This window comes from Neomonachus schauinslandi, chromosome 13 (assembly GCF_002201575.2).
Source record: "Neomonachus schauinslandi chromosome 13, ASM220157v2, whole genome shotgun sequence".
NCBI classification, from domain to species: Eukaryota; Metazoa; Chordata; class Mammalia; order Carnivora; family Phocidae; genus Neomonachus; species Neomonachus schauinslandi.
This window is the reverse complement of record NC_058415.1, coordinates 25,695,518-25,718,703: the sequence shown is the minus strand read 5'-3', so window position 1 is coordinate 25,718,703 and position 23,186 is coordinate 25,695,518. Positions and strand designations below refer to the sequence as shown.

The following is a 23,186-nucleotide window of genomic DNA, read 5'->3' as shown; positions in this document are numbered from 1 at the left end:
GCCATCAGCCTGCCTTTGCAGAACAAGGAGCCTCTTACTTCTGGAGTCTTCCCAGCTCACGACACGGTCCTCATTTCCTCAATGACACTCACCATGTGAGAGCTGAACACCTCTGGGTTTAGGGTCCCTACAGACCAGACCTGAAGTGGCCAGCCATGTTCGGCCCCCCAGCCTATCTTAGCCCCCAGGTACCACCAAGTAAATAGGAAATCTGAAACTGGCAATAATATACTCAGCGTGCTTCCTACGACTTTCCAGCACAATCTACCCAGGGTGAACTGTTACCACGGAAAGATGAACAAAGCCCAGTACGAATAAAGGCAGAGGCAAAAACAGACTGCATATCACAGGACATTAAAAGGATATTCACAGGACTGGAAAGCCATATTTATATATTCCAATGATATCAGCTGCTATCTCTAACTGGTAGACTTACGGGTGATTTTTAATTTGATCCTTATTTCATCCTTATCTCTACTTTCCTACTGTAATCTCTATTATTTCTTTTTTATTTTAAAGTACCTCATTTTAGGGCAGCTGAAGGCTCTTGGGGGTAATTAAGACTTAATTCTGTCTTACCAGCAGAAATCATCAGGCCTATACCACCTAGGGTGACCGATCCATTGTGCTTTGTCTGGGACAGTCCTGTTCCTAGGAACCCTCTCAGTCCTGGTGGTCACTCTAACACCCACATTCCTTTTTCCTTTAGGCACAAGGACTGCCTTCTAAGTTTCCCCTCTTTGAGGAGCTCAAGCATTCCAAAAGACACAGCCTTCTCTCAGCAAAAGGGAGCAGGCTCAGAGAGAGGGCAGCAGGGATCCAACATGGATCCCTAAGGGGGGTCCTGCTTAGGGGCTGAGCCTCGCAGCAAGAAGACCTTTGTGCTTGCCTATCAGGTTGAACGAAGAAGCAGGTCTCATTCCAGTTCTTTCCTGTCCGTGGTATGGAGCAAATTCATCTTACCCGCTTTTCAAGAGAAGTGACAACACCCAAGGAAAAGGACACTCAAACAAACGAGCAACCACAACATTGGCGAACGTAAGGAGAACATGGAGAGCGGGCCTATGGGTAATCTGAGACGAAGCTCAGCCATGGTGGGTCACCCTCTCAGACTGGCAGAATGAGCGAAGACGGAGAAAATCTGCACTTCACAAGGAGGAAACCTGCACTCTGTTAGAAGAGCTGCCATACAGGATTGAGCCTCACACCCCAGAAAAACTCCCATCAAGCTGTCTCTACTTAACCATAGGGAGCACTCAGTTGTTCCCAGCATCTGGGTAGCAGGGGCTTCTTAGCAACGTAAGAGGCTCCCCTACATTTGTGTTTGCTGAGCTGGTCCTGGTCCACAATCTGCTGGCATGTGCAAGGGTGGCCAAATGGAAACCAAACTGGGGGTGCAGTTTGATTCAATTCCTCCTGTTGGTACCCACGCTCCAGGGGGCTGGGCCTGGGTCAACGTCCAGAACAAATGCATTAGGATCCTGCCTCTGCTGGCAGGCTCCCAGGACATCACGGATGATTTGGAGAAATCGGAGGGAAATGTCTGAGGTGGGGGGCATGCCTAGTTCCATCTCAGGCTGGCTGATGGTGTGGGGGTAAAAACAGTTCTGAGAACATCACTAAGCGTGTCTCCCCCTCAATCCATGGTCATTTTTCCCTGTTAGCCATTCAATGTAGGCTTGGAGTGGTTTCCCTAGAAGGTCCAGGTAGCCTATGACCGGCTGGCATTTCTTTTTTGAGAACAAATAATATCACCCAGGGGTCAAATGCTAATAAAATGACATCTCTCATCTCACTTAGTTTTAAGTGTGCTTGGAATGGGATTTGCTAACGAATCTTCATTTCAGTGGAATTTGTAACATGGCTTACATTTTAAATGTAATTATGCAGCATGTATTCATTTCCTTTCTTCTAGGGAACTCAAGTTGCTTTTTAAAGCATTATTTGATAGCTTCTTGCCATCTCCTCTGTAGTTGAAAAGAGAATATGATATCAAGCTGTTCTAGCTAGCAATGGGGAACTATGGCACCGAGAGGGAAACAGAATTAGACTGGGACCTACAGATTTGAGCCATGAAGACCCCCGAGGGACGAGTTGTCAACCCAGTGTGCTGTAAACGAAGCCTTTTCTAAGGATCCTAAAATAACTGCATTCTCCCTCCGTCCTAACACTCATGCTGGGCAGAATGGGCTAAGCTTATTTTTAAAGTGCAGGTCACAGACTTCAAAGGGATATAAACAGTTCCCAAAGCAGCTATTACTTGGCCGATTAAAGGCTTAGAAGAAAATATACTTTTGAAAGACAAAATTAATAGGCAAAAGATAGAGAAGAGTGCCAGAGCAATTGTTTCTACCTGGTTTTAAATCCTGTCCCTGACCATCGAAATGGACCACAGGCCCAGGCTGTAGCGAGGCTTGAAGATAAGCCCGGGTAACTCTCAGGACCCTCATCCTTTGATCTAATGAGCTCCGGGGTCCTGGATGTAAGTCAGAATTTGTGCTCGTGTGTACTCAAACTAACGTTGCAAATACATTCAAAATCTCTGCATTTCTGTGAAAAGTATTGCCTCCAATCCTCCCCTTATTGGCAACATGATGATAGCGTGTGTATGGCAGTTAAGGGGAGCAGGCGGAGTGCCTGTGTGATCTTTTCAACTACAGTTAAACACGCTCCCTCTCCTTATTATGTCTTATTTCCCTAGTCTTAGCTGGTCTAGGAATCTGTGCTTATCTACATCATTGCCTAATAGGCATGAAACCAATGAGAAGACACACGCGCGTACACACACACGCGTGAACTATAATACCTGGGGAAGTATGGCACACTCGGCAGGAAATCAATAAATATCCATTTTTCATTGGAAGCAGAATCAAAGGGGACAAGTCAGAGTTCTTTATATGCATCTGCCACAGGGAGTTACAGCCCTAGGTACTCAAAGAGGGCAAGCACTACAAGGACAAACACATACAGTTCAAGAGACAGTTCTAATTTAATTCTGGCCCCAGGCCTAGGACCCTAGCTAATTTACAAGGCTGCTCTAAGAAAGACACACATTTGGAGATGACAATAAGCATATACCATTTGTTTTTCTTGCAGGGGAAGCTATAACGCATTCCCACCCTTCAAAAGAACCCCAGATCGATGATTCAGGGGGTGGGGGGGGGTTGCTGGTTAGTGGTTCTTTCTTTCTCTTTTTCTCAACTCAGGAGGTGTGTTTCCATTGTACCCTGTCAAAGTTTTTCCCAGCAGTCAAGGAGAGGATAGCACATGGCTGCCCTTGAGCCGAGTTTGTAAATCCTACTGGGAAACCACCCCATGCTGTCAGATGAAGCGGTTTTCAGACACGTCTACACAGACTAGTTGAATTAAAGACCAACTCCAGACTTGATGTTGCTGAGCTCCTCAGCTCCATCTTGCCATCCTGATTGATCGAGGAGATGGGTCTATAGTTAAAGTGGCTTTAGCACTTTGAGGGCTTAGTCATTAGAGCATACTGCTTTCTCTTTGGAAGGCAACTTCTTGCTTGGCTAGGTTATGGAAGCTAAGGAGTGACGTCAAGATGTTGTCTGGCCAGAATTTGCAGATAACCATAGAACTCTTCTCCTCCATCAGGCATGGATTTAGCCTCCTTTAGTTCCTGCAGTGACATAGGAGCCTCCAAATACCAAATTATTATCAGGCGGTCTTGGGGGAACCTCTGGGCCCTGCAATAAAGTAGACAGACTTGCTATTGGAAAGTGCTCGGGAGCAATGCAGCCCTGTTCAGATTGCTCTAAAATCCTGCAAACCATCTCTGGACTCTTTAAATGAATCCACTCACATAGCTCCTGAGAGTGAAAAAAGTACTTCAGGGGATATAATTGATCATCATCTTTCGCTTAAGTGATCTTACACATCATTTAAAGCAATCTGGTTTGATCCTGTTCATTTGTTCGTTTGTTGTTTTGTTTTTAAAACAAAGCTATACAAGCATGGAGACTCTGTCATTTTGGACAAGCCACTTCTGAGGGTTGTTTGTAAAATAAGGTGTATTAATTGATCTTTAAGGTCTAACTCAGGGGTCACAAACAGATGGTGGACTATGGACCAACTCTGACTCATACTGATAAAATGTATTGATTCCACACAGTGTTTTAAATCTGAGGGAATTCATATAAAAATAATAAATGCTGTTCTTGCTGGAAAACTGAGAGGATCTGGTAATAGCAGGCCAATATTCTGGGAAGGCCTTCACAATGCCACATCATCTTTCTGACCCAGCCTACTTCTCATATGACCTGCCTGATCCTATAGGTAATTAGGGGTTAGGACACTTGCTCTGAGCCATTCTATCAGGGCATGCTGTGATTATATGATTGTATCTATAACCACTGGTGTTCCCAACAAGGTTCCCTGACAGTATAGAACATGCTACCATCCTCACCAAATCTCTGCGTTCTTTAGCATTGTAAAAGTGTTGTGGGTAGTCAATAAATATTTAATGAACTGAAATTTACCTTCTATATTAGGTTCTTACAATTCAGTGAAATGAGATGGGGCCATTCCTTGTAAGATCACATATCTGTTCTAAAGCCAACATCTTTGAATAGGATGTAGATTAAGGAAAAAAGAAGTAAATATGCTGGTTTGTGGCCCATGCCTCTAATGGAGTCCAAAGGTTGGTGGTGTCTTATCCATGGGGTATTTTGTTTTAAGTATACGGCAAAAGTCCTAAAATTTTTCCGAAATCTTCTTTTTTTCTTTTTTAAAGATTTTATTTATTTGACAGAGAGAGACACAGCAAGAGAAGGGACACAAGCGGGGGGAGTGGGAGAGGGAGAAGCAGGCTTCCCGCCGAGCAGGGAGCCCAATGTGGGGCTCGATCCCAGGACCCTGGGATCATGACCTGAGCCGAAGGCAGACGCTTAACGGCTGAGCCACCCAGGCGCCCCCCGAGATCTTCTTAAATTTGTTTTTCAAATGCAACATATCCAACTTCTTGGAAGATGCCTTCTTTAGAGGTTCTTTGAAGGTTAGTTTGTAAAAATATTCAAAGGGAATCACTTGATTGAATGCTAAACTCCCAAAATTTCATGGGTCTATAGCAACAAATCTTTGTATGTCAGATCTATGTATTTTTAAATATTTTAATTTCTGGATGACTGCAATTAGAATGTTCAAAGAAAGGGTTGTTTTTTTGGGGGGGGGTCAAAAGCTTTTTTCTGCTAAATTGTTATCTAAATCTGGTTAAGTTGGCTAATATATTGTTAAAAATATGTCTAACAAATAAACTACTGTGTAGGCAAGGTTAATAGGAGGAGAGCCAATGAAAAGGGCTATGGTTCATCTTTACTTGTTATAAGTCTGTTGGTAGTTAATATTTCAGTAATACATAGCCACATCTGGTCAATATCTGGCCAAGAGCAAAGGTACATCATGTCCTTTGCTATGAAGGAATAGTTCAACAGATACAGTTCCTGCTCTTTAGGAGCTTACAGTCTAACCTAAACAAGACTACAGAAACACATACATGAGAGTGGTCAGACTCAGGACTTAACAAGAGGCAACAGATACATTAAAGATAAAGGAAAAACAAAAATATGGGATAAAGAATGACATTTAAGAAAGAATGAAGAGAAGGAAACAAGTGAACTGCTTCTTCATTCCCATGTATTTGAAAAAGATTCATGGACAATGCATGATGTGAAGTGTTCTTAAAATTATGAAAGAGCATATGGCTTGATGCCTGGAAGAAAGAAAACTTCTTCTGATGTAAGATGCTGTGAATGCCTGAGAACACCGAGCTGGGTAAGGACCACTGGGTAGAAGGGTCCCACAAGACTTTATAAGGAAGGGATAGCTAAATGGAGAATCAGTGGTCTAGAGCCCTCTGGTAGAGGACAGAAACTGAGGGGAGGCTACAAGTCTCCTAAACTTGCTTCCCATGCCTTCTAAAGAGTGGTGGCATAGAGTGGCCGAGCCACAAAAACACAACTCCTCCAAAAAAAAACAAAATGTGTAAATAAAAACCTTTGCAAAAATCTCCATGGACTCTAGATTAAGGAAACCACCTTGAGAAAGTTTTTGTGAGACATCTAAGGGCCAAAAGCACTTCCAGATAGAGCTACAGACTCAGCGGCCACATACTCCACCTTCTTTTTGGTTCTCATTTGTTGGTTTGCTTTCTTGTTCATTGGTTCATTTTCTCTTATTGGATATGTTGGGCTGATGCTATCTACTTGGTTAGTGAGCTTTATATTTCCCCATCGACAAAGGAGAACAAACTTTTGAGGACAAGTTGATTTTTTCAACCTCAATTATAATACAGCCTCAGGCTAGCTGAAGTATATCACACAGCCTGGTACCAATGGTGACAGGGGTGTCAAAAGACTCTCTTTCTAGAGAGCACAATCAAAATGATGACAGATTTTCCCATCATAGGACCCTGCTTTGCCTTATTCAATATTTGACTGTTAGGCATGTAGGGTATTTCAAAGACCTCTGGAGGATGCTTATCTCTGCAAAGAATGCACATTTTAAGCAGTGCCCCCATGCATCTTGTTCACACCATAACAGACAATGTTAGGATTAATAATACCTTGATTTCAAACAATAGCTTTTTATTTCAAGGAGCTCAATATTCCTCATATATGGGATTCTATTTATCTTGTCATAGTGCATATTCAACTGAAATCTATGGTGGGGTCCTGTCTCACACATTACAAACTCATAATCCTGTTCTTCCTAATGATTACATTCAAGTTCAATATTCACCATACCTTGGGGTAAATTTGAATGAGTAGGAGAAAATTACAGGTGTTTCCTTATATATGAAAAGATACTCATTGCTAATCCCCTTTATCCCGTGAGAGTTCTTAGTGGAAAGTTAGTCCCCAAAATCTGACTTTGCAATTTCCCACCTTATCTCTGAGGCAAGACAGGAGAACAGTACTTAAGATGGAGTAAGAATATGCCAAATAGGGAGAAGATGCCCATTCATCAGTGTCAGGTGGACCCCTGAGATCTAGGCCACCTGATGTTCTAGCCCTCATGGCCCCTTATTCATGTATGAAGAAAGGCCTGTCGTTCCAATGGCATAAGCTGTTTGTCCACTGTGGTTTTATTTTTTGTTTTCCATAAGGCTATGCTCCATTTTTTATATTTGAAGATAGGATAAGAGTCTCTGAGAGAAATTCCAAGTTTCTCAACAGAGGCTAATAGGTTAATTTGGTTCTGAGTAGTATAGGTCATTGCACTTAATATGCACATCATCTGTTGTGGTATCTCTTTGTTATTGTGGCATGATAACAAGTCTCATACTGGGAACAAGGACTGAACAGAGAATACAGATCTAACCGAATTGATACCCACCTGTGTGCAACACAGAACCTTGCTAACTACCAGCACGGTATATTTTAATGACTTTCAATAAATCAAATTTAAAACCCACCAATTGTCTGTCTTTTGTGACTGATGAATATGCAGTCTAATGATACTTCTGGTTTCTGTCTCTATCTTTTTCAAGATAAGCATGCCTCGATTCCAACCTCATGGCGATAAATGGTTTTGGAAAATGGATCCCAAGAGAAGTCCATATCTGCCCACAGTTCCAAGCCCAGCAGGACACACACGCTGAGAATTCCATAAGCAGCAAACTAAAGGATCTGTCCCATAGGCCCAAAGCCCCAAGAATCCTCAGACATTTCACTGCCCCCTCCCCTCAGTCATCCTCATCAGGCACTCTGATCAACACGCTGATAGATACCGCTCTGCAGCAGATAGGCCAGTAAGTATAAACAGCTGTACTTACATGTGTCTGGCTTGAGCTGACTGTTGGTGATGCCAAAGTACTGGGGATTTTCAATGACAGGGATCTTGGTCATTCCAATAATGACAGCATCGGGGCCGCCCTCTGAGGATGATGGGGTGTTACTCCCATTGGAGATGTGGTGGAGTGGGCTGGCAGAGTCATCATCATTGCTGATAACTGAAGCTGGGCCTGGATTTGGAAAAAAATACATATTCTCCTGTAATTTTGTAATGCCCTTGTTGAGCTATAATTCACATACCTAAAGTTCACCCATTTCAAGTGTACAGCTCAGTGGTTTCCAGTATATTCAGAAAGTTGTGCAGCTATCACTATAATGTGATTTTAGGACCTTTTGATCATTCCAATTAGCTGCCCCAGGCTCCCCACTCCCAGCCCCAGGCATCTGCGAACTTACTTTCTGTCTCTATGGATTCATTCTGGACATTTCATATAAATGCAATCATATAATATGTGATCTTTTGGAACAGGCCACTTTCACTTAGCACACTTTTAAGCTTCATTCACGTTGTAGCATCTGTCATTACTTTATTCCTTTTTGTTGCCAAATAATATTCCATGGTATGGATATGCTACATTCTGTGGATCCATTCATCCACTGAGGGACATTTGGGTGTTTCCACATTTTGACTGTTGTGAATAATGCTGCTATGAACCTCTGTGTACAAGTTTTTGCGTGGACATACGTTTTCATCTCTCCCGGGCAGAACTGCCAGGTCATGTGGTAGCTCTCTGCTTAACATTTTGAGCAACTGCCAAACTGTTTTCCAAAGCGGCTACGCCATTTTCTATTCCCACTAGCAGTGTGTGAAGGTTCCAATGTCTTGATTTCCTTCTCCGGTAAGTTAATATGCCGCTTTGCTCTCTGTTCTCTGAACATCTTTAGAACACTCGCTCATTGAAAGTCGCAGCATGAATGCAGGATTCCTGTGCCACCATATACTGAAAGGTGTACTAGCAGTTCAAAGATGTGAGTGCTTCTCTCCACTCTTTGGACAAGTCACTTACCTTTTTTTTTTGTACCTCTACACCCACTTAAATTTGTAAAATGTGCAAAAGAATATCTGCTTGTTATTTTATGAGACTCATGATAGAGAAGTATATTATAAATTTAAAAGTGTTCATGAGTATGAATTACTATTAGATATTACTAAATAAACATACAACAGGCGGACTAAAATTTCTTTGGGTGGTCCTATTACTATGTTTGTCTTTCCGCATACCTTGATAGCAGCAACACCACTCTTGCCTACAAAATACTTTCATGACGATAATGGATCGAGCCCATGCAAAGTTACCTGCTTTGCCTTTAGCCCTAATCTTATTTGTAGATCATTCTGTGGATGTCTTTATACTAACGCGATAACCGTAGCATTTTTCACACAAGACCTAAACTTTCTAGTCTCGAGTCTAAGAACGTATATGCCCATAAACAGGGTCTACTGTGTCTTGTCTAAACAATTTATCTATTGACCACTAAACTCATCCTGTCTGCAGACAAAACCAGATGCACAATGACAAAGGTCTATGTGAAAGCTTCAAAACAATTAAGGTCTCGCTGGCTCATGATACACACTCTATACAAACCCGCTAGACATGTATTACGTATGTTTCTGCAGTTTGCTAAGCAGCTGCAGGGCCCCATGGAAATGGACTGCTGGCCACACCCGCTTGCACAAGCCAAGAGAAACAGAGGAGGGAAAGGTAAGGAGGAAAAGCAAAAGACAGAATCAAATATCAGTCAAGGCAACCAAGTACCAGGGGAAGAAAAGCCTGAATTGCTACCTGCTGAGCAAGGGATTGTGCTTTCATTCACTCACCCAGAATACATACTTCCAAACCTCCATCCTTTCTCTGCCCTTTCCCTCTCAGTTAATTAACGATTTCAATGAGAGGCATGGCAATTCTAAAACCAAAAGTCATTGTGCCATACATTTTGCAGCCCCCTATGAAAGATACTGGTAATCCGTCCCCCGACCTCCAAGATGCATTCCCCCCTGCTCCGCCCCAGAAGGGGATTATCACAGTTTGCAGTGATAACAATTGGACATTCCCCAGCTAGCTGAATCTTAAACAAACTATGCAGGAGGCAGCCAAGTGCTATTATAGGTAATTTTTTAAAGCGCCTTCTCAAGGGGATGTGCATTTCAGTCGCCTTTAATGATACACTCTGGCTTAATTCTGCAAACAAGTCCTCACACAGCCAATTTAGAATCTGCAGAATACTCAGAGCAAAAGCAAGCTCGCTGGTTGTGCTCATCCTGTGCCTAGCTCACCGGCATTAGTAAAGAGTGGAAATTCTGCCAAGAACAGCTATAAAGACAAGTTCTTTCCAATATCCTTAACCATCCCTGTTTTATGATTTGCTTCCTGACAGGCCTAGATCACCCAGAGCTTAAACCCAGAGATGGAAAAATGGAAATGTGTTATGTTAGGGTTTCTGCATCTTGCCAATAAAACCTTCCCACCACTGGCCCCCTCACTGTGTTCCTGGCGCAGCTGTCTCCCTGCCCCCCCTTCCAGGTTACCAAAGCATGCTACTGCCTGCGCTCCCCGAGGGGGGTGCAATCAAGGTCGCACATTTCTCAGCGTTTACCCCCTCGAAGTGCGGGAGCTGTCATGTTCAAGTACTCCACATGTTGTCAGAAGGCCAGCGATATTTGCTTCTGGAGCCCTTGTAATCATTAGAACGCACTGATCCCAGTTGCTTTCTTCTGTGACTCTCCCCTGGCCCAGGTCAGGCTATGAACATTCCTCTAGCATTTAATCATTTTGGAGGAAGCTGATATCCAGAAGACAATGCTGAGATTCCTCCAGGAATTCGGGCTCTGAATCATCTGCTGTGTCCACCGCAGAGCCCTTACTTACAGAACTACAGCAAGAGGCTTGTTCTTTGCTTTTCTTCCTCCACCAAAGGACACTCTTTCCTTCCCTTGGTTTCTCGGAGTAAAACCCCCAACTCCAAGGTAACAAAGCCCAAGAGATTGGGCTCTCTGGTTTTTTTTGGGGGGGGGGGTACGAAGTTAAGCATAAAGGTGGTATAAAGCACCAGAGGTCATTCCTCAAATGCCTTTGCACTTTGCCAGAAGGTTGCTGTTGACAACTCTGAGCAACATGTAAAGCTCAACAGCTTATCAGGAGGAATATTAATTCAAGGGCTGTTTCCTTCAGCATCGGTGTTCTAAATCCTGGAAGATTGATACAGCTGGCAAGGTGGCAGGGATTCAGCCCATTTTTCTATGAACATTTTGATCTAATGGAGCACAGCAAAGTTGGGAAGGGGGAGAAGCTCTCAGCAGGGACAATGAATGTCTATATAATTTGACAGCAGGCTGTCTGTGCCTATCACGGGATGTGTCATTGTGAGTCTGTGCACCAGCTTGGGGAGACACCACAAAAAGACAGACAGAAGAAGAGTCAGGGGCACATCACAGCGTGTTATAAGAAATTCATGTGAGGGTTTGAAAAAAACGTCTTCTAATATTAATAAAAAGTTTTAAATTGCTGGGTATGTGCAACTTTCTCGGTTTGGGGTGCGGAGAGTTCTAATTACTGAGCTGACAAATATGAGCTGTGCCTGGAAACATTTTTAGCCCGTTTTTATTTTAATATGTCTCTGGTGCAAAGAGGCATTTTTCTTTCAATAGAGCTGCTTGGTAATGTGTTCAGCACATCTGACTTACAGACTTTTTTTTTTTTTTAAGATTTATTTATTTTAGAGAGAGAGCAAGTAGTGGGGGGGCAGAGGGAGAGAAAGGGGAGAGGGGGAGAGAACCTTGAGCAGACCCCACAGCGTGCATGGAGCGCCATGCGGGGCTCGATCTCACAGCCCTGAGAACACAACCTGAGCTGAAACCAAGTGTCGGATGCTCAACCGAATGCACCACCCAGGCGCTCCCAAGACTTACAGACATTTCTAAGCCTCACGCTTGTTCTCCCACGATAAGAATAGCTGAAGGTCATCTAGGAAAAGGGTTTCCTTCTCTCAAGACCAACGATGTCTTTAAGGTGAGGGGAGAGACTATGGGTCTTGAGCAGCTGTATTAACCGTGTCTTTTATATTCTGTATTCTGATACTTCAACATCCAGGGCCTCGCTGACCTCGAAGGAACTGCCCCTCCCAGAGATAGCCAGTTCCTAGAGATGGTAAAGAACTTGCCTGAGAGCAGACCTTTCATATACAAGCCAACCGATCTGGAGTCTGCACCACCTTATCAGGCCGTCCTATTCCGGGCCACTAGCCACCTGTCCTGTCACCCCAGAGCCAGGCACCGGGCAACTGAGGACAGCTGTGTGCCCCAGAGCCTGCCCAAGTTACTCAAACCAGCCGATCCTAAACCGGCTCACCCTGCCTCGCCTGTTCCTTCACATGGAAACCGCCATAAAAACTCCTGCCCAGCGTCCCCCCCTCAGCCCCCCTGCCTCCTGCCCGACCCCAGGGCTCCCCTGGGAGAACCCCCACTGGGCTGTGGCTGCCCTCAGGAAGGTGAGATAGGAACATTATCTTTTCCATGGCAGTCCTTCTCCGACCTGTTGGCCTCCCTGGACCCGAATGATAATAAAGCCTCCATTTTAAAGCAGCAGAGCCTCTGATGGACTGTGGCTCAAAGCACAATTTTGAAGAAGAATTCTCTCTGCTGGGGCCTAAGAGGGTGAAGCCCTGTTTTTGAAGTTCTCCAAGAATGCACACCTCTCAGCAGGGAAAACTGGCCTGGAAAATGATTATGTGGTTACAGTGATCTGTTTAGTGGAGAGAAGACCCCACCTCACCGTGCTGTTTTAGGAGAGTTTATCACCCCGCTCCTTTGGCCTCCTGCCCCCCCCCCCCCACCCTACACACATACAGAATGCAAAGCCTTAACACGGGGCACCGTTAGGATTTCCCAGCAGGGCACTCTCTGGTATCTTGGTGAAGTGACTATGTATCTGAAATGTACCCCTGGGGGAGTTGCCAACAAATCCTGAGCTGGTTGAGTTTAAAAGTTCCAATTTGGCCACGTGTCTATTTTCGCTTTGCTAGTTAAGAGCTTTTACCTTGGAATTCATGGGGCTACTTAAGGGTCAGTTACTGATATCAGGCTCAAAAAAGAAAAGGAAACAGAGTTTCTTGCACAGAGGGGATGAACACAAACCGGGCGGATGGCTCAGGACCCGAAAACTCCATGACACTGGTACATTTCCGGTACTTTGCAGTTTTACCTATAGCCGACCTTGCTACCAAAATATGTACCAACCAACAGACGCCCAGGGTGGCCAGATCTTGGAAACACACATGCAGGATGTAAGACAGTTTGTCTTTTTGTGCTTTCTAATGAATTCCTGTTCATTGTCACTGTACCCACAGAACGTGCTGAATAAATTGGAGGTCCCGGGAGATCACACCTGATTTCAATCCCAGTGATGAGCTACATTATGTGCACTCATTTGGTAAGCTACAAACTCTGCTTTTCAATTGTCAGCACACAGTCTGAATGCAAGTAGAATGCAATCAAGTACAAATCAGAGCGTCTGGACGTTAGTCTTGTTTTGAAAGAGAAATAGTCATAAATGAACAGCTGATTTACCAATTCAGAAATGTATTACATCTTGGCCAATGGAAGAAGTTAAGATCCCCACTTGTCCAGACTTGACGTGAAGCCAACTTAGCTGTACATGGAATTTTGGTGCCATTGCATTTTATTTCCTGAACCTTCTTAAAAGCCCAGCAAATACCTAGACCTGGAATAACGTTTGGCATTCCTCTTAGGATAAAAACACGTCAACTTCAAAAATATAAAACCATTTACTGAACACAGTTAGTGAAAGTAACACCTTTTCTGGAAAAATCCTAGTCCTCTTTCTTCAGCAAATCAGAAACAAGGAACACAGAAAATTAATGAAGGGGCCAACAAGTGTGGAGAGGGGCTGAGGAGTTTCATCCGAATCAAGCAACACAAACTCGTTACTTATCCAAAGAAGGAGTGAGTAACTACTTACCAACACCTTGTCTTGATTTTACTTTCCCAAATCCAAACCATGAGAAATCTGAAAACCACAACAAAACATAAAATAAACTTCGAAAGAGAAGCGTAAACCAAGGGTATTCAGCAGTGTCCTTAATGAAATAACAAACTCTCTGAAAAAGCTCCATTGGGAACAAAAGCTTCCTCTCAAACACCTGGAAACTAATGCTTGAATTTTTGTGTAAAGATTTATTTCTCATCCTGAGAGCATGGACATTTGACTCAGATAAGATACAGTAGCCTGTCTTTGAGAAAAATGGCCAAAACCCAGAGTTAATGGCTCTGAGTGGTTTTCTTTCTTTCTTACTTTCTTCCTCCTGAGTATCGAATCATCTAACTAAGCTCTAGGGGTGAAAATACACAACGCATTTGACAAATGCACTACGGTTCTCAACTGCAGCAATGTGGGAAGATAATAAGAGAAAACAGATCTTTTGCGAGGCGGAGACAGTAAAAAAAGGAACATGTAATCCTGTGGGAGAACGGACATTTGGGCTGGATGGGGATTCAGGAAGCAAAAAAAGGGGATCTTAATTCTACATGGATTCTACCACTGATTTGCTGTGTGGCGATTGGCAGTTCACAAAGGCTCTGTGCTTCTAGTAACACAAAACTCCACTAAGCACATGTAAATAAAGATCTGACAAATGGTTGGAGGTCCTCTGGGGAATAAAGCCACAGTGAAATGCCTATTTGTTTCCTGGGCCTGACTATTCCCCTCTACGAAATTTCCACTGGGTTCAAAGTGAACTCTACTCAGCGGGGAGATCCCTGGATAAGAGGCAGATAAAGCGTAGGGAGCCCAACTAAGTAACTGTTTCTCAGATCTTCAGATCTACAGTGATTTTTGCAGGCCGTGAAGATGCAAAGCTGTGTAGAAGATTTAAGTGAATTTAAGTGAAACAATGTATACGAAACTCTCTGCATGCTAAAAAATAGCGAGGTTGTCATCATGATTACTCTTTTTTCCAGTATAAGTTAGCTTTCTTCCTCCGGTAGCCTACAACATTGGCTCTAGAGCCAAACTCTAAGGCGATTTTTACTTCTGATTGATATTCCTCTGAATGCTTTCTTCCAGGTTTGAGAAGACAGGATGAAGGTCTGGCCTCTATCCAATGCCAAATAAAGATCCCTTTACACAGAAGACAGTGACCCTCATTCACTGTGTCTTCAGTCTCGCGAGGCAGGGCTGTGCCCATGGCTTTCTCAGTTACCACGAATCCTTTTGAAAATGGAGTGTATTTCCTACTGGTCAATTTTGTTTTGTTTTTTTGTATATTTGTTTGATTTACATAGCTTTCATTAAACAGTAGAATGAATTTTTTAAGACTGCCTTTCTCACTTGAGCATTTTTTTCAAAATTGTTCCTATCTTACAGAGAACCCACTGAAGGACGATGCCCTAGCAGTCCCTCACTGACTGTACATTTCGGATTATTGTCAATCATTATAATAAACATGGCTGCAAAGGGACACCTGTCCACATCTTAGGTACATCCACCCCCACTTTCAAAAAGTCGTTCCTTCAAGATAAATCCAAGAAATGGAATTTGTTAGTCCAAAGGGATGGATAATGTTAAGGGACCCAACCCATGTAACTCAACTGCGTTCCCTCCATATCTGGTCGTAATTTTAACAACAGTGTGTGAGATAGTAGGAGTGTATTTTCACACTTCACCCAGTGGGAAATCAAAGGGTGAAACCATTTTCTACTTCCATCCTGCCATCGGTGCATCTCCACCTAACTGAACAGAAATAGCAAATACTCCCTCCCACCTTTGCCACACGGGATGCCTCACACCCCACGTCTCCTAGGCTGGCATTGGGCGTGTAAGGGGAACACAGATATGAAGAGGATCAGAGGCCCTCTGACCTGTCCTGACATTTTAATTCACCAAGTGCCTCCCCCACACAAGACCCTTCTCCCTTCGTCTTCAGCCAGACCCTCTAACGTATCATCCTCTGTTCATTGGCAAGGAACTAAGACTCACAGAGGCTGACAGACCGAGCAAAGGTCACAGCATGTAGTAACTGAGCAGACTCAAATCTGGTTTTTTTCATTTCTTTCACAGTTGCCTTTCCGATCTTCCAAAATGCTTAGCCAAAATTAGCCAAGATTGACAACATTGCAGTCAGGATTCAATTTTATATATAGAAAAGCACGATATGTAGTCATTCATTCTCACTTGTTTATTCAACAGGTGTGAACCTGTGTAAAACCTTTGAACATGACAGACTCCATTTGGAGACTAAAACTTCATCCTGCTTTTAGAAACAGGAACTACATTGAGCTATTGAAACACGCAACAGCGTTATAACACAGGGCTGCTGAATCCGCATTCTGGATAAAAACTGGACACTCTGCAAAAGATGTTTTCCTAGTAATTGAAATCATGTACTCAGAAAACCAGTGATATAAAATGTCATTACATCTTCCAACCATAGCTTTTGGGAAACCAACACAAGTTGTTGTATGTTTCCTAATACTTCTGCCATCTGCAGAATAAAGACCCCTGGCTTGTACCCCTCAATGGGACACAGTTGGGGTTGCTACCTGAACCTATGCTCCCCAAATTACAAGTCTAAGACCCCTTCCTCAAATGCTTTTGTTTTATTTCAGTTCTTCCTTTCTTTCTTGCTCAACACAGGTATAGCAGAGAATTCAAAGATAAGTGAGCTGCCCTCATTTGGACCTGCCCTCAGGGGGGCTGACAATTAAGGATCAGCTCTCTGAGAAGTATGTCCAGGGTGCACGGGGACTCAAAGGAAGAGCATGCAATCCACAATCTAGGGGAGGTGGTCAAGGGGGAGTTCTCTGGCTTCTGGGTAACAGATTACAATTAGCCAAGAATGGGGAAAAGCCGAGAGGGTCAACTTAGAGCTAGAGTGGGGAGCCCTGTATGTTTCAAGGGGTGAGGCATCTGGAAAGGGTAGGAAACTGAAAGACAGAAGCAAGGGCCAGGCCAGGAGTTTGGGGTTTAGAATGAAAACTGCAGGTAAGCTCTAAACAAAACAAAAGGAAACACCCTTGGGCCAAGTAGTAGTAACATGATCAAGCTGAATTGTAGAAAACTCATTTTGGCTGTAGGATGGAAACAGGATGGTGAGAAGGAAAGATGGAGGGCAGGAGAGCCATTAAGGAAGCTTCTAGAAGATGTCAAGCCATGAGAGAGCTGTGGCCTGAACCAGGTCCTGGGGAGGGGGGCACGGGGACAGGAGATGGCCAATAGGCCTATTCAGGAGAATCGGCAGGACTTGGTAACTGATGGCATGTTGAGGGGAGTAGGGGAGGTGAACACAAATGGTTTTGGGGTTTGGACAATAGGACATATAATGTTGCTGCCTGGAGTGTCTGCCAGGAACTCAGAACTCAGCTGAGTGGCTAACCTAAGAGCATGGCTGTGGGGCACAAATCCCAGATAAGGCGTCTCTGTGGAGAAACATCCCAGTGTTTGGACCTCAGGTCTGGAGCTTGGGACACAGGTCTAAGGCCCAAGTTCTAGAGCTTACTAACTGGAGAACGCAAGCTGGATGCTGTACCTAAGACACATTTCTTGTCTGGGCAAATAAAAGCCCCTCTTTTTTTGTAGGCACAAACGAATGGGCATCCAACTGCAGCTAACTCTTGATAAACCTAATCCTAAATTGCTAAAATATGTCTAAGTTCTCTTTAACAGTGACACAATTATTATGAAAGAGGGAATAGAATCTTCTTGGCCATTGTCCAGATTTCTTGGAAAATATAAGAGACCAGATATAGCAAGGTCACATTGGTCCTCTCCCCCCTCCTCCCCCAGAAGCTGTCCCTTGTTCGATGGGTCTCTCTTGATGGATTCAAGCAGTAGTCTTAAGACCTTAATACTAAATTTCACCAGCAAAATTCTCCCACAAGGCCAAAAAGAAACAATTTCTCAATTTCCTGTGATGTTTCACCCATTGGGAGTAGAGTCCTGCCAAGCATTCTTCTATTTGCTGCTTAATAAGAGACACTTTATTCACTGCAAAATAAAGGGCCCCTTCAAAAGCAAATGTAGTTGCAGTGAGCTTGAAGGAACTCCTCTTTCTGCAATCAAGACCGACAAGGACTCTAAATTATGAAATTAACCAATTAAATCCTTCTCCTATTGAAGAAAGTCCAATCTTCCTTGACCAGAGAAGGAGAATGTAGAAAAAAAATAATGCATTAACACCTTGATAACTCTAAGAGGAGAGCCAAAGTAAATGGTAATAAAGATTGCTTTTCCAATGTCTCTCAAAGGAAACAGCTGAAAAGTAGGGGGATGGAAAGGAGTATTTAGGATACAGGCGAGAGAGTCACGGGCAGGAATGTGAAAAGGGCAAGGTGGAAGAAACCCAATCCTCCCCGTGGGCGCTGAATCACACAGACTCTAAACATGATCGTCAGAACAGTCCTGATCTCCAGACAATGCAGGTTCTGGATTTTTTTTTCTTTTTCTAAGTTTCAGAAAAATTGTTTCAGTATGTTAGGAGAAAAAAATCAGCTTTCCTCCCTTTCAACTTGGGAGAAATTAAAATTTGCTGTGTTCTCAAACGTAATTTCTTTGTATCTTCAAGCAAGACTCACCACCCTCCACCCCCAAGAAAAGCATCTCTAACACCGTAGTGGGAGCAAAAGGGAAAATATGGTTCACTGACAGAATGTACCTCACCTCCAACTTCCCGGCGCCACACCCACTCCCTAAAGGACACATGAGTGAGGAGCCTCTGAGCTGCCTTTCCCCTCCAGGGAAAGTGTGAACCAGTGTTGAGCCCAGAGCAGACAGTAAGTGCTGGATTGAGTAGCTGAGTACCTGTCACCTCAAAGAAACAGGAGGACTGGTCTTCGGAGGGGAGGGAAATGAATGCAAAGAATCACTTTGTTGACAATACGATCATCTCCCTTTCCAACTGACACATAATCGGAGTGAATAAGAGTTTATTTCAAATGAATTCCAGCTCTTCGGGGCACAGAATAGTGGAATCTGGGGCCAAGATTCGACTTCAATTTAATCTTAATTTTTCACTTAAGGACACAACCTTTGTCTAAGTCCCATCTGCACCGGCTAGGGAGAGCGTTTGCTTTTAGTTAACTCGTTCTGGACATCATGTAAAGGGTCCTCCTGCCCAGTCCTCATTGGTTTCATCCCTTTCCTTCCTTCAAGTCTCAGAAGTGACTTATCATACCGTTCTTGAGGAGTAATATTGAAACCTCCGGTGTGACAAGTGTAAAAAATATATATGTGTATTATGGCTACAAGTGCTAATTGCCCTCTGAAAGCTATATTTATCTGGGCGCACAGCTAGCATACACGTTCCGTACCTCCTTGAGGTTAGCTGTGGTCATGCCATTAAATTGTAGCCAAGGGAGGTGAGAGAGTGATGGCTACCTCTTCCAGGCCAGCCCATTAAGACCTTTTGCATATGACACTCCACAGTTTCCCCTCCTATTTGTCCACAATGGAAACAATGCTTACAGCAAACTTGGAAGTTATGACATGAAGATAGCAGAGAAGTTCTCTGCTAATTCACCCAGTGTTGTTTTTGCAAGTATAGGCAATGTAGAAACCGAATTATTCTCCCTGAGACCCAATGAAGCTGTTGATTCTCCAACTGTCATCCAGATCAAGAAATAAACTATTGTGTTTGAACCATTACCCACTTTGGGACTTATTTACTATGGTAGGGAGACTTTGCTAACTAATGCGTGTAGACAAAGAAAATATATATATGTTATGAATGTCTCCATGACTTCCCCATCCTTCATCACAAATTCAACATTGTGTATCCATGTATATTTGCGTCTTTCTAGAGCAAAAATCCGCAGATTTCACTAGATTTTCAAAGGGTTCCTCACTGCAAAATGCCGAGAAACACTGAAATCTAAATAGTTTCAGAGACAAAGATGTGAAGGCATAGTATTCTGCATTTAGGTTCTATTTAATTACGTTCCCTGCCAACAGTTGAATGTGGGTGCTGAGAACCATCCACCATCTCTCAGCTGGACTTCCAACTCACGTCCTGCTCCACCCTCGACTCCCCCAATCTCTTCTCCATGGAGCTTCCAGAGTAATTATTTTCAAGTAGAAATCAGATGACCGCATCCCCCACACTTAACCTCTAGTGGTTTCTTGTGTTTAGTACAGACTTCTGATCCTCATTATGGAGTCCCAAGTGCCATGGCCTCAACCATGCCCTGTGAAGCCGCCACTCTGCCTCTTTCCTGTCCCAGCTCACTTTGCACATTTTCTTGCCTCCTCCCCGAATCCCCTTCTGGGCTCTCTTCCTGCCTAAGCACTGCTCAGCCTTCAGGTTTCAGGTCAACCCCTGCATCCTCAGCCAGATCCCAACCTCACTGCTTTCACCAGAAGTCAGGGATAATCTTAGACGAGGCTTCCCCCAAAGCAGACTCTGACCCAAGGACTCCAGTGCAGGCAGGAAGGAGGCTGGCAACGAATGTCTTATCCAAGGGGGCACACTGTGTGCAACTGGAGTTCAAATCCCTGGGGGTCTCCGGGAGATAGTGGTCAATGCACCTCCGAGTGCCCCCACCCAGAAGGTGAGGAAGCTGGGTCGTTTACCCTCCAGCTGCCATCTGCCCCTGGCCAAGGGCTTCTGGCTAGGATAAAGCACCAAGGCAAGAGTCGTGGGCGCTTACAGCAGGAAGCTGTGGGCAAGGGCAGACAGCGGACACCGAGCGGATGTGGGTGGGACACTGACAGTATTTGCTACAGGGATCCTGTCTATGCAGTATCTCTGGTGCCTGGCACAGACCCTGGAGAAATACGTGTCGAATAAATGAAAACATTTTTTAAAAAGCATAATAATAATAAGTTCAGCAAGTCTAATGAAAATGCCAATATGCAAATTATACACTCAACATACCAACAGCTGTGTTCTGTAAATATATTTGCTACCCTTCTCATTCATTCGTGGCTCTCCAATGGAACCTCACTGAGGACAGTATTTAAAGGCGAATGAGGGGTGCCTGGGTGGTTCAGTTGGCTAAGTGTCTGCCTTCAGCTCAGGTCATGATCTCAGGGTCCTGGGATCGAGTCCTGAGTCGGGTTCCTTGCTCAGAGGGGAGTCCGCTTCTCCCCTCTACCTGCCGCTACCCTTGCTTGTGCTCTCTCTGACAAATAAATAAATTTAAAAAATAAAATAAAGGTGAGTGATACTGAGAACCCAGCACTCCAGGCATGAGTGTGGAATACAGATGCTGGACTAGATGTCAGCGGCGGGGGTGGGGGGGAGTGTTCTCCTTAAACTCTGCAAGAAAGGAACCGTATGACTTTGAGTGAGTCACTTCCCCCTCATAGGCTCTGCTTCCTACATGATGAAGACAGAGGTCGAGAAAAGGCATTGAAGGCCCATTCAAGCTCAAGCAGTCTATAGTACTAATCATTAAGCACATACGACTGAGAACAGAGAGCCACATGGCCTTATATAGCTTCCTTGAGCATGGGTATTTTGGGAATGTGAGATCATGTGCAATTTAAAGAAAATCACTCAGTCAACTGGCCTAGATTTTCTCCTGCTAAATAATGCTCAGATGCTTTTGGGTCACTCTATTCCCATCTTGAGAGAGGGGCCTGGCTGTACAAAAGCCATTTTAGAAAACAGTACTTACTGAATACTTGTGATATGCCAGGAAACTTATGGGAGATTACATACTACTTTAATTAGGGAAAATTGGTCAGCTTCTATTGCCGCATTAAAAAAATAAAAGCAGACTAAAGTTTTAAATCCTACAGACTTAAAGTTCAGAAGCTTCAAGTGGCAACAGATGAAACCAGACTTCATAGGAATGTGGCAAAATGTCCTGATCCCATATTTCAAACGTTTAACTTTGGGGTGGAAAAAAAGCCAACAACTTTCCTCTTTCATTTAGAACATGTGGAATATTTCCAAGAAAATTAACTTGGTCCACATCTTGGTCATTCACAATTAAACTGTACAAACTGTTGTTTGTTTTTGTTTTTGTTTTTAATCTATTGCAAATTCTAAAGGTTTTTTCTTTAACAAAGGCGGTCGTAGTCTTCCCTGGGCGGGTAAAAAAAATGGAACCTGGAACTCCTAATAATTAGTTTCCAAGCTGGGAACTTTGAGAAAGGCAGGGGCAACGTCTGTTTACCAATAAGAGTTGACAGACATGAGAGAGTTATATCAAAGTTTTGTCTTTCTAGAAGACAATCCCAGGGAGAGCTCAAGATGCCCTATACACATTTTTTTTCCCAGTGATCACAAGCTCCCCTCAGGGAGGGCAGGTGATGTCTGGTAGCACACACGCCAAATTTCCCTGTTAATGTGGTCTAACTGTTGGGTAAAGGACGGCCTGAAATTCACCCCAAACCCCCCTCTCTCTGCAGAGCAATGTTGGTAAGCACTCAGAGCAAGTGTTTGGGAAGGAAACTGGCTGAATATCAGGGCATCATCTTAGAAGTGATATTAGTGGCCCTCAAAGAGAATGACAAACTCAGAGAGTCTGGCACTTTGTCAAATTCCCATGAGTTTTCATTTCCATGGAGAACCAAAACAATGACTCAGACCTTGGCTGACTTGCTCAGACCTGTCAATTGTGCCCAGTCGCCAAGTGAGGCCAAAAGGAAGGCGGTCTATGCTCTCCACTCCTCCGTCCACGATGTTTGCTGCCATATTAAATGAGTTTGGAAATGCCTTCACAGTGTCTGCTATGTATTTATAGTTATATTCATATTTAGCTTACATGATTTATATTTATGTGTATATAACATGCAAATTCTTTTTTTTTTTTTCTTTTAGTTCCTCTAAGCTACCACTTGCTATACCTAATGCAAAGCACTGTGCAGGCATTTTTTTGTGGCTGTATTATGGAATTTGGGAGGGAGAAAGAGGGCAGGGTCATTTCTAACCATGATTCCCCTGTAGGATATTCTCTACTTCTTTTTTTTTTTTAAGATTTTATTTATTTATTTGACAGACAGAGAGAGAGCTCAAGCAGGGGGAGTGGCAGGCAGAGGGAGAGGGAGAAGCAGGCTCCCCGCCAAGCAGGGCATCTGATGCGGGCCTCAATCCCAGGACCCTGAGATCATGACCTGAGCTGAAGGATTAATCGGCTGAGCCACCAGTGCCCAGGTATTTTCCACTTTTAACTGTACTCAAATTCTTCCCTTTGATCTGGGAACATGATGACCTGGTCAAGTCATCCTTCGGCACCTTTGCCTTTCTTTTCAGTGATCCATTGTCTCTCTTCCCATCCTCCCACCCACCTCCACACTCTCGAATCCAGCCAAGGTCAGGAAATGGATAAGGTCCATATACTAGCCGGGATGTTTATTTAATTTTATTACTGTGTCGTCTTCTATTAGGAAGCTTCCATAATGGAATAGGACATAATAGGAT

At 43.7% G+C, this 23,186-nt stretch overlaps 1 protein-coding gene across 5 annotated transcripts in view; it reads right to left on the bottom strand.

Annotated features, from left to right (window-relative positions):
* NTRK2 (neurotrophic receptor tyrosine kinase 2) overlaps positions 1-23,186 on the bottom strand; it is a 321,206-nt gene that overhangs the window by 131,350 nt on the left and 166,670 nt on the right. For 2 of the 5 annotated variants that reach the window (XM_021677951.2, XM_044920358.1), the window contains one exon: positions 7,790-7,978. In XM_021677951.2, coding sequence (XP_021533626.1) covers positions 7,790-7,978 — 189 coding nt within the window. Of the gene's footprint in view, positions 1-3,675; positions 3,705-7,789; positions 7,979-13,783; positions 13,832-23,186 lie in introns of those variants that run through there. The other 3 variants (XM_044920359.1, XM_021677950.2, XM_044920360.1) reach the window with 3 other exon arrangements.